Consider the following 12,461-nt stretch of genomic DNA (forward strand, 5'->3'; position numbering starts at 1 on the left):
TTTGTATGGCATTTTCTGGAGTTTGGTCATTGAGTTGGTATATTGATATGGTCAGTTTGCACTAATAATCAAGCTTTTGAATGTGGTGTTCCAAAATATAATAATCTGCTCCTTGTGCAACATATGTGTACACGAGTGCACGTTCTGTTCCTTTCTTGGAACAGATAATGACTTGCTAGGTAAAGTCATGCACAGTAGCATGTTCCATGTTGAATCTATTTGCTGCTCTTATGTGGGTGGCTCATATCGAGTGAATATTTGAAAAGAGGTTCAAGTAATCTCTCACCTCTGGCTATGGTAATACACAGGCTCCCTTCTCCATTGCTTCCATGTAAAATGCAGAGGATGGCAGGGAGCTCTTCTGCGACAAGGGAATGCTTACTGTACTTACTGTAATGACAAAGTGTGTTTTGGGTCTTATGCGACAAGGATGGCAGAGAGTCTTTTGTGCTGGGCGCTAGTTTGATTGATACTTTGGATTTTACGGATTTTGGTCTTGTGGCTGGGAGACTCTTTCATCTTTAGAGCTGCACTTCTGTGGATGCTTTTAGAACATGTTCTCTATTTTATTTTATTTTATTTTTGAGGGGATGAAGGTCGGGTCATATATATTATGTATTAAAGAAACTTGGAATTTTTTCCAGAACCAGTTAGTTGCTTTTGTTATACTAGTAACCATGCACGTGGAATGCACTTTCACACATAAATTTGCCTTTGACATCCAAAGGAGCCCTTGCGTACTATACTTCTTTCAGTGAACGAATCAGAATAGTTGACTCTGATCAAGCTGTTTTTACCATGCATCTGCAAACGCATACTCCAAAATAAAACTCTGGCCGAATCATGGGTGAGAATTGGTGCCCTCCCACTGAATGGAGGCTCAAATCATTGCATCTTATTGGATCCCATGTAGGTTGTAGTCAATTGATACCAATCCGATGAATAATGCTTGGTACAAGGTCAAACGGTATCTATAAAAGGTGAATGGCGATCAACAACTATGATAATCCATTGCTTACATGAAGCCTCATTAGTTACTTCAACTTCCCAATCATACTAAAGTTGTTAACCAGGTATGTATAGGCTTGAGGTTGATCCAAACTGCATGATGAGTACCGAACGCTCACACATCTGATCTTCTGGCAATAACGTCAATGCTACCTCGAAAGACACCTAATGTCTTCATATTCCGTACATTCCATCATACCTTTTGGTATGGATGTATAAAAGTAAAATTATTAACACCGTCACTCCTGTAATCTTAGAACGTCAATCCAAAACCCGGGGGGAAGTTCCTTGCAATGAACTACTATTTTTTGGTGACATTTTCTCAGGGAAAATATAGCAATATTAGACAAATAATAATACAAAAGCTGTCAACCAATATAGATTCCATGCAGGTAAAAGGAAAAAGATTGAAACAACAACAGTGATGCATCATTTGCTTGTTTCATAATGGCTATTACAAAAGGGGAATTACAATATAGGTTATTTCTTTTCTTTTAATAATGCAGCTGTGTGCATTCTCAATGCTTGTTTTTGACGTTCTATCGGTGCACAAGTCGAGTGCAATTGGTATATTTTTCGATATTAGTATATTGCCCTTTGTCCGAGAAAAGCCGAAGCTTGGAGTAGGAAAATTTCATTCCCCACTAGTTGCGGGGAATACTATGTTTACCCATAGAAAATGTCCATGCAGGTGATAACGAGCCGGTCCTGTATACAGTGTGGTTTTATTCCAGTTTTGGAACGTTCTGGAAGAGTCCACATAGTTAGGCTGCGTTTGGTAGCAAAGTTTTTTTTTTAAGTTTTCTAAGAATACCGTGGTTTCTGAAAAATACCATGGTTTTGAATACTTTGCTGCGTTTGGCTTCAGAAAAAACCAAAGTTTTGTAAACCACAGTATGCTAGAAACCATGTTTTTTTTACAGTATCGGAAAAGAGGTCCCGACCTCTTTTTTTAAAACAGAACGGAGAAAAATCTTCTGGGAGACCGCACTTGCTTGCCATCTACGTCGAGATAAGAATATTCAGAGCAATCCCATCCTATTTTCCCTCTTTCTCTTATATGGTAAACGACCATATTATATGGTCTACCTTCCAGCCGGCGTCGCGTGCGAGTCTCCATCTCTCTGCAGTGCCATGACTGAATCAAGCTCATCACCAGGGAGAACACTCGTTCGCAGTAAGCTATTTCTCGAGTCCTTGGCTGCCTATGTATTTCCGGCGAGCAGCGCACGAATTAAATTGATTGATCCTTTTGGAGAACACTCATAAGCAGCAGATTATACATGCTAGCTAGCTAGCCGATTCATTATAAATGGCGCATGTACACGCACAAAGAATTTAGGGCCGGCTGGAAGTACATGCATATATAGACATATAATGGCAACACGCTCCTAGGATTGTATTACTTCAATCTAGTTGACTACTCCTCTCCTAGGATGGTATTTCTTCAATCTAGTTGACTGATCCTAGAATGGTACTATTACGTGTGCATGGCAGCTGCATGCAGCCGGCCGCCGTTAGCAGCCGCTAATTACTCAGTAATCCACGCTAAAATACTTGGTCAAAACTTTGGTTAAATAGCAGCAACCAAACACATGTAAAACTGAGAAAAACATTGGTTTTAGGAAACTGTAGTATTCTTTGCCCACCCAAAGTAATACTGTGGTTTTCAATTACCACCGTTTTAAAAAAACTTTGCTGCCAAACTAGCCCTTATCTTTTTTCCTTTCTTGCTCTGTATTTTTCTTTACCTTTTTTTTGTTTTTTCCTCTCCTTTTCCTTTTCCTACTTATTTTTTTTCCATTTTAACTCACTTATATTTTTATACAAAATGGTTTGTTATGAACATTTTCAAATAAACGAGTTTTCAAAATTAGTGATATATTTTTAAATCCGTGAATATTTTAAAATTAACTATCATTTTTATATTCTGAATATTTTTAAAATTCTTGAACATTTTCCAAGGTCGTGATTGTTTTTTCAATTTCGAGAACAAAATTTAAATCTATCTACACTTTTAGTTCTTTAACACTTTTTCAAATTTATGAAGGTTTTTGAGAATTTTTTAAATTCAAAAATACTCCCTCCGTTCCTAAATACTTGTCTTTCTAGGCATTTCAACAAATGACTACATACGGAGTAAAATGAGTGAATCTACACTCTAAAATATGTCTACATACATCCGTATGTGATAGTCATTTAAAATGCCTAGAAAGACAAGTATTTAGGAACGGAGGGAGTATATTGTAAAAGAAATCAGGTTGTCACGAATTTTGCAAGTCTGAAAAAATTAACGGTTACCCAAGCGAGCGAAAAGGAAGATGCAGCGAGGCAATTTTTTTCTTTGATGGGAACGCAGCAAGGCAATTGGGCGTTTTGTTTCCCTCCATTCCACACACACACGCCGAGAGAAAGCAACATGGAGCAATTTCGGCAAGAATTCTTGTTTTAATTTGAGTCCGGCAAGAATTCTTGTGTCACAGAGAAAGGGAAAAGAAAGGAGTACGCCAACAAGGCAGAGGCCCATTTCCCCATTTTTTCCCTGTTAAAAAAGAGGCCCATTTTGTCCAGCCCAATTGATTGGAAGTTACGGAGAGACCCAACTCCCAATTCCCCCAAGAGAAAACCTCGACCACTGCGGTGGCCACTGACCCGCCGCCGGCCCCTTTCCTCTCCGCCCTTCTCCTCTACGGCGATCGCCTGGCCGCCCGGCTGCTCACCGCCGGTGCTCTCGGTAAGGCCAACTCCTCCTCGGCACAGCCCATCCCCATCCCTATCCACCGTCGACTTGGCGCCCTCGTTTGCTCACCTACGGCATCCACTTACCACAGCCGACGGCGATGTCGTCTTCGGAGCTGCGGCCGCGCCCCGCCGCCTCCTTCTCCGGCGAACTGCCCGAGGACGCGCTGTACGAGGTCCTCCTCCGCATCCCGGCCAAGGAGCTCTGCCGCCTCCGCGACGTCTGCCCTGCCTGGCGGGCCCTCACCTCCGACCCGCTCTTCCTCACGGCTCACAAGTCCCGCCACCACACGGCGCCCCCGCTCCTCGCCATGGGCTACCGCAACGACAGTGGGGTCAGCGGCGTTGCGATTCGGGATCTGTCGGGCAACGTCGTGAAGCGGATACCAAGCGCCGGGTATGAAATTGTTCCGGTGAACGCGTCGTCGGGGGATACCAATGGCTGTATCTCAAGCATAGATGATATCGTCCGTGTTGTGCGCGCGCGGCTAGAACTCGTCTGTTTCAATTCGAAGTTGCGCTCTGGGGCCTTCTGGGTGTTGAACCCGGCCACTGGAGATACCATCACCTTGCCGACCGGCTTCTCGGAGGAATTGGCGCATGGGATAGAGGTAGAGGGGATAAAGAAATGGTGCCGCTGAGTCGAGTCGTGTGCTTTTGGACAGGTCTCCTCTACCAGAGAGTACAAGGCGCTCCGCGTCTCTGAAATTGGTGACCGGAAGGTATGTGAGGTTATCACCTTTGATGCTTCCAGCCATGGAAGCTGGAGGAGAAAGCAGGACCCTCCGTCGTCCCATGTCTGTGCCAGTCGCAAGATGAGATCATTGAAATGTGTGGTGGCCAATGGGGTGGTGTACTTTTTAATGGACTTTTACTCCACTTATCGTAAAACTGGAGTTATGACCATTGAACCTGCTAGTGTCGCTTCATTTAACCTCGAGACGGAGGAATGGGGTGTTCTACGTGGTCCAGAACAGGTGCAGAGGTTTGTCCAAGAGGACAAGCTTTCCAGTTACTTCGAACTTGAACTCCTGTTATCATTGGCTGAGTTGAACGGCTGCTTAGTTATGGTTCATAATATTCAGACGCTATCAAAGGACTTGTGGTTTTTGACAGATTTTAAGAGGTGTGTCTGGGTTAAGAAATACAGCATGCCTCCACATGTTTCTCGGTTTGGGCATCCTTTTCTGATGTTAGATGATGGGAGAATTTTCTTCGTTCGGTTGGATCATCGACAAGGTTTCTTTAGTGCTTTAGAGCATGGAGACGGATTTCTGCAAAGTTATGATCCAAGAAATGACACTTATGCTGATGCACTAAAACTGAAAGGTTCCAAATTCATTGGTGTTTACACAGAAATGTTCACCTTATGTTGGTGAATAATGCATCGTACTGGCTGGTCACCTTATGTTGTCTATGTGAACAATTAGTGAGAGAATGTTGTGATGCATGCATCGATGAAAATGTAAGTGTGCCTTCAAAGTATATTATGTTAATATCTGCTGCATTTTGCATCAGAAGATTTGCAGTATTTTGTTCGTTTCATTTTGTATGGCAATTTCAGTAGCGTACATAGCTATGGTTAGTTTGTACTCCCTCCGTCCGGAATTAGTTGACTCTTAAACGGAAGTATAGATACATCCGTTTGAGTGTCATCTAGATGCATCCATTTGAGCGTCAACTAATTCCAGACAGAGGAAGTAATAAACAAGCTTTTAATGTGGTGTTTCAAAATGTAATATGCTGCTCCCAGTGCAAATACAAGTACATGAATTCATAGTTTATTCCTTTCTTGGAACAGATAATGATTTGCTAGGTAAAGTCATACACAGTAACATGTTTCATGAAAGTGATCTTTACTCGTTGATTCTTGTCTCACACTTATGTTGTCCTTGAATGTTCAATGCTATCTGGTGTACATTGGTGTCACCGAGTCATATCTTTTGTTTCTCTGTTTTTCTTCTGCCTCGTGGCTGCTTTCATTTGTCACCTTTTCTTTTCGCTGAATTTTGTGCTTGTAGCCGGCTCAAGTTCTGAAGGGACACAAATTGAACGAACTTATGACGAATCGATTTGCTGCTCTTGGGAAACCAGGACACTGTTCTGTGGACACCTCAAATCGAGTGAATATTTGAAAAGAGTTCAAGTAATCTCTCACCTCTGGCTGTGGTAATATACAGGCTCCCTTCTCCATTGCTTCCATGTAAAATGCAGAGGATGGAAGGAGCTCTTCTGCGACAAGGATGGCTTACTGTACAGAGAGTGTTTTGGCTTTTTTGCGACAAGGATGACAGAGAGTCTTTTGTGATGGGGGCTAGTTGGATACTTGGATTTTACGGATTTTGGTCTTGTGACAGTGGGAGACTGTTTCATCTTTAGAGCTGCACTTCTGTGGTAGCTTTTAGAACATGTTCTCTATTTTTTTTTTTTGAGGGAACGAAGGTTGGGACATATATATTGTGTATTGAAGAAACTTGGAAAATTTATCAGAACCAGTTAGTCGTTTCTGTTATACTAGATGACCAGTTGCGCTAAATGGCGCAAAGACCCGTTTAAAACCATGTTCGTGTTGAAAATATTTGCATTTTTTCAATAACCGTATATTTGAGTACATTTGGTAAGGACCTATACCCCTATATATAAAGGAAATTAAATGCAAATATTTTCTTAAGGTAATAATGCCACAAATTAGATCATTGATAGGTAAAGATAGTTGAGTCTACAATTAGGAACTCCGAGTAGCTGTAAACTTGCATTAAAAAAAGAGTAAACACAAGTGACATAATAAAATGTACTTAATACATGAACTTGTGAACATTGTGTACATGAGAAGTTAATAGAAATAGTGGTCAATTACATCATATAATTTGGTTCTATACTCTTTTGTGTATACATATCCTGATTGCTACCCCTTTGTGATCAACTCTTTGTCCTTCGAATCAAATGGCATAGCTACTGCCCCTTGTTGAAAAAGAAAGGACTCTATAATACTCATAAATGTAAAAGGAAAACATCATGTGATGCATCTCAACCTGCACAAAACAACGTAGAAACCATACGTGCTATCTACATACTCTCATTGTCTAGCAAAGCATAAGTAGCTGAGGGACCCTGTACAAAAGAATTGACAATTAGCAAGAAAGAAGCATGCCATCAGCTGTCTAGACAACCATAAAACAATAAGTGGCAAAAGCCCCATCAGAATTAGCATTTGCCATCCAGTTTATGAGCTAAAGTTGAGCATTCACCGGTGATAAAACATATTAAGCATCAGCTATAAAACAAAATGTATTTTCCTAATAAGACAACATAGATATGAAATGGGCAAACTCTATTTTGCCATCCAGTTTATGAGCTAAAGTGGAAAGCTATGGTCACAAATGCATAAATAAGCAATATAGAAAGTTAGTTAAACAGATTCTGTTTTTCCCTTGAAATACCTAAAGGAGCACGCTAATTCCACGTGTGCTTTGAAAAAAGTACAATGTATTACTTGTTTTAGTCGTGGGCAAACACATTCTGCCTTATAACATTTGATAATAAGATATACATAGTTTTAAAAAGGATGTGCATTTTTAGAAGCATGTGTATTTTGAAGTAATTTTCTGTGTGAGCAAGGATGCATGGTAAACATTTATGGCCTTGCATATAAAGAAAAAAACAGAGAAGGAAAAGCAATCAAAAAAGAAAAAAAAATACAATGGAGCCGAATAGAACCCTTGGAAGCATCTCAGGGGGAAGTAATAGGCCTTGGAAAGCAGTAGAAGACCAGCGTGCAGGGTAGCCTGCTCATAGGCGTGCATAAAAACACATTGACCGCGTTCCATGAGAAAGCCCTCAGTGGCACCCCCTCTGGAGCGGTGTGAAGACACTTTCAGAGCCCGCTATCTTGCTCCCTCCATATGCTCTAGATGACCAGAGAGATAAAAGTGTTCATAGTTTTCTTTTGCTCACCCTGCATTCTTGACCAAGCATCCTGCCACCAGGCCTGGAGAGCAAGATTAGTAGGAGTGATCTCGTTTCAGAATCATTATAAAAAAAACTCTAGGTGAACATAAGATCATTCATACACTCAATCCGCTAATAACTAAGCACACGTAGTAGTTATTTTCCTGCTAGTAAAGAGATCCAACCAAACAACCAATATGCCTAGGCTTCAGAGAAAAAAATTGCCTGAAGAAATAACCTTGGCAGATAATTTATAAATACACCTCGAAAATCATCACCAAGTTTAACAGGTACGTGTTACTTTAAATCAAGAGAACACAAAAGGATCATGTAACATGGTTCTTACCTTCTACCTGTTGGTAATCGTAGCATAATTTTAAAAAAATTCTACGCTCACCAAGATGCATCTATGGAGTATACTAGCAACGAGGGGAAAGGATTGCATCTACATACCCTTGTAGATCGCGAGCGGAAGCGTTCCAATGAACGTGGATGACGGAGTCGTACTCGCCGTGATCCAAATCACCGATGACCGAGTGCCGAACGGACGGCACCTCCGCGTTCAACACACGTACGGTGCAGCGACGTCTCCTCCTTCTTGATCCAGCAAGGGGGAAGGAGAGGTTGATGGAGATCCAGCAACACGACGGCGTGGTGGTGGATGTAGCGGGATGCTGGCAGGGCTACGCCGAGCTTCTACGAGAGAGAGAGGTGTAGCAGGGGAGGAGGGAGGCGCCCAAGGCTGTTATATTGCTGCCCTCCCTCCCCCCTTTATATAGGCCCCCTTGGGAGGGGGGGCGCCGGCCAAACCCATCTAGGGTGGGGGGGCGGCGGCCAAGGGGGGTGCCTTGCCCCCCAAGGCAAGTGGGAAGCCCCCCCCACCCTAGGGTTTGCAACCCTAGGCGCATGGGGGGAGGCCCATGGGGGGGCGCCCAGCCCACTAGGGGCTGGTTCCCTTCCCACTTCAGCCCACGGGGCCCTCCGGGATAGGTGGCCCCACCCGGTGGACCCCCGGGACCCTTCCGGTGGTCCCGATACAGTACCGGTAACCCCCGAAACTTTCCCGGTGGCCGAAACTTGACTTCCTATATATAATTCTTCACCTCCGGACCATTCCGGAACCTCTCGTGACGTCCGGGATCTCATCCGGGACTCCGAACAACTTTTGGGTTTCCGCATACACTTATCTCTACAACCCTAGCGTCACCGAACCTTAAGTGTGTAGACCCTACGGGTTCGGGAGACATGCAGACATGACCGAGATGCCTCTCCGGTCAATAACCAACAGCGGGATCTGGATACCCATGTTGGCTCCCACATGTTCCACGATGATCTCATCGGATGAACCACGGTGTCGAGGATTCAATCAATCCCGTATACAATTCCCTTTGTCAATCGGTATGTTACTTGCCCGAGGTTCGATCGTCGGTATCCCAATACCTTGTTCAATCTCGTTACCGGAAAGTCTCTTTACTCGTACCGCAATGCATGATCCCGTGACTAACGCCTTAGTCACATTGAGCTCATTATGATGATGCATTACCGAGTGGGCCCAGAGATACCTCTCCGTCACACGGAGTGACAAATCCCAGTCTCGATCCGTGCCAACCCAACAGACACTTTCGGAGATACCCGTAGTGCACCTTTATAGTCACCCAGTTACGTTGTGACGTTTGGCACACCCAAAGCACTCCTACGGTATCCGGGAGTTGCACGATCTCATGGTCTAAGAAAAAGATACTTGACATTGGAAAAGCTCTAGCAAACGAAACTACACGATCTTTTATGCTATGCTTAGGATTGGGTCTTGTCCATCACATCATTCTCCTAATGATGTGATCCCGTTATCAATGACATCCAATGTCCATAGTCAGGAAACCATGACTATCTGTTGATCAACGAGCTAGTCAACTAGAGGCTTACTAGGGACACGTTGTGGTCTATGTATTCACACATGTATCACGATTTCCGGATAATACAATTATAGCATGAATAATAGACAATTACCATGAACAAAGAAATATAATAATAACCATTTATTATTGCCTCTAGGGCATATTTCCAACACTACCATTTTGGAAATTATTGTACGCTGAAATCTACAGCTTCTGCCGGACAATGAACATATGTTAAGAAGAAAAGTATAGTTTAGGAAGGTGTGCATAACAAAATATGGAGCACGCGTCCCCTCCTCCCATCCTCTTCTACCCTACAATGACAGAGAGTAAAATTCCTCAGTTCTTCGGCTATCTATGAATCAAGCTTTTGGTCCTAGGATGCACAACCAATAAAAAGTATTACGATGTTATAAGGCACGAACAACTGGACCTTGAAGCACGATCAACATGCAGGACCTAGCTCGTAATTCTATTTAGGAATCATCATCTTCATAAAGTAACAAGTAAACTTGGTCATCCATGCACCGACTGTAGCTTGCTTGCTAATTTTCACCTATGTCACAAATAAGACAATCATGTTCAAACTGAAGGTGAAAGCAATACACATCAGTTTGTTATTTAATTTAGTATACTGATAAAATCTCTATGAAGAAGCAGACTAACTGCTGGAAATAAACTGGCATGGAACGAAATCGGTGCCACAAAACCATATAGACATGCATTCTCATCAAGCTTTCCGGACTTGTTCTCCCTTATTGACTTAGGGCGCCTCGCGTTCCGGAGGTCCTTTGGCCCTCCGGACCTCACCGCTTGGCATGAATTTCTTGACTGCATCGCCCTCCATGACCCGGACGTGGAGCAGGCCGGGGACCACATCTCCTGGCGCCTTGACCCGTCGGGCAGCTTCTCCACCAAATCCCTATACCGGGCCATCGCCCCCACACCTGCCCTGGAGCCGCTTGTGCTCATCTGGTGGATCCGGCTGCCGCTAAAGATTCGGATCTTCATGTGGTAGTGTATCCGCGGATGGGTTCCATACGGTGTGGAGGTTCTCAAACGGAATGTCCCAGGTGACGGAATTTGCCCCCTCTGCGGGATGGAGGAGGACTCCAACATCATCTTCTCCTGCATGTCCGCTCAGTTCCTCTGGAGTTGCCTTCATGAGGTGGTGGGTGGGAATTGGTGTCACAACAACTCCCCCCCCTCTTCGCCGAGCTCCAGGCATCGCCACTCTCAGTCCGCCACATTAGGTGGCTGACGGTTGGAGTCCTTGCCTGGACGCTCTGAACGGTCCGAAACAAGCAAAAATAAACTGTAGATGCAGTAATCAAACTAAGTACTCCCTCCATGCTAGGAAAGAAGACGTACAAGTTTGTTGGATTAACTTGGTCAAACTTTACATTGTTTGACTTTGACCAAAGCTGACATGCCTTATTTTAAAGAAGGGAGGGAGTATTAAATTTAAATATAAAATGGTGTTGTGGTAATTCACAAAGTGAGCTGCAAGTACCCAGGAGAAAAAACCTTCCAGCTCATTGGTGAGCAACCTCACTGAAGCTCCTACGAATAGGAAAATGCTGATTTGCGGAGGGGAAATGACAACAATAACTATCAGGCATAACTCATAAAGTGGTACCATTTGTACATTTAATTGTATTCCTCTGCTTGACAAATATCTTCTTATTCAAGCGAAACACCAAACATCTAGCACAACAGGACACTATAATTATTTTTCAAGAATGTTATCACACAAACAAAAAATATATATATCAACAAACAACATATATGCAGAATGGTGAAAGGACCCAGTAAAAATGTAAAGAGTGGGCACATGATACTTTCCCTAAACACATGTTGTTAAACGTTGACACCAACCCTTGATCTGAAATAGCAACCTCCAGTCTTACATTAAGGTACTTCTCATCTCTAACAATTAATGGTTGTCCATCTGAAACTGAAAAGAGGCTGAACTCTAGGAAATACTTAATCAACCAGGAAGCCTGTTTGCTAGTACAATAAGCACATCAAGCAACCGATACACGAATACCTGCCTATCTGCTAGCACCATGATGAACTGAAAGGAGGCGTCAAAAAGCATCAGAGATACACACACACACAACCAAGAGATAGATGTTGAAGATTACCACAAGGTCAATGCTTTATGGAGCCTATCCATCTTAGTAGTTGAACTATCTGACCACCAGTATATGAGGTATGTTTATATTTCTGAAACCTGTCCATTTGAGTCTCAATGTTTAAAGTGGCCAACGTACCTTAGCTTAAGCCTTGATATCCCAAATCTGAACATTTCGGTAATTTCTATGACACACTATAACTATATTAAGCACTGACCAATTGATTGTTTCCTAATTGGTCACCTAAACACCCTTTAATATATTATGACCAATAACAACAGAAGTCATCAAGCTCTTTATGATATTGTCTACTTCAGCTTGCAAGTGGCATTAAATGAGTGCGCAAAAGATATTATCAAAGTAAAAGGCTCAAGGTACTTCTGACAGAACTCACTTTAAAAAAGATTCAACACAATCAAACTTAAGGTTTATACCTAACCCATACCTTCGTCGAGTTCCCAATCTTCAGAGTTGTGTTTAATTCTTCCCAATAAATCATATTTGAATCCAATATCCTTCTTCATATAGGAATCAGTACAATAAGTATCGAGCATGGATCGATCATTATGAGAAAGCCGAGCATAAAAATTTTGAATAATAATTTCTCTTGAGAGCTCATGATTGGGGCATGAATATAACATTGACTTAATCCTCCCCAAGCTTGAGCGATACTTTCTCCTTCACGAGGCCAAAAATTATATATATAATTCCGGTCACGATGAACCAGATGCGT

At 42.7% G+C, this 12,461-nt stretch overlaps 1 protein-coding gene across 1 annotated transcript; it reads left to right on the top strand.

Moving 5' to 3' along the window:
- Window positions 1–3,657: 3,657 nt before the first annotated feature.
- LOC123125268 (F-box protein ETP2-like) lies at window positions 3,658–5,293 on the top strand. Its single transcript, XM_044545786.1, has 2 exons — window positions 3,658–3,742; window positions 3,840–5,293. Exon 2 carries the CDS (start codon window positions 3,849–3,851, stop codon window positions 4,386–4,388), a length of 540 nt encoding a protein of 179 aa, XP_044401721.1. The 5' UTR covers window positions 3,658–3,742; window positions 3,840–3,848; the 3' UTR covers window positions 4,389–5,293.
- The last annotated feature ends 7,168 nt before the right edge of the window (window positions 5,294–12,461 follow it).

Source organism: Triticum aestivum, chromosome 5D (genome assembly GCF_018294505.1).
Source record: "Triticum aestivum cultivar Chinese Spring chromosome 5D, IWGSC CS RefSeq v2.1, whole genome shotgun sequence".
Lineage (NCBI taxonomy): Eukaryota > Viridiplantae > Streptophyta > Magnoliopsida > Poales > Poaceae > Triticum > Triticum aestivum.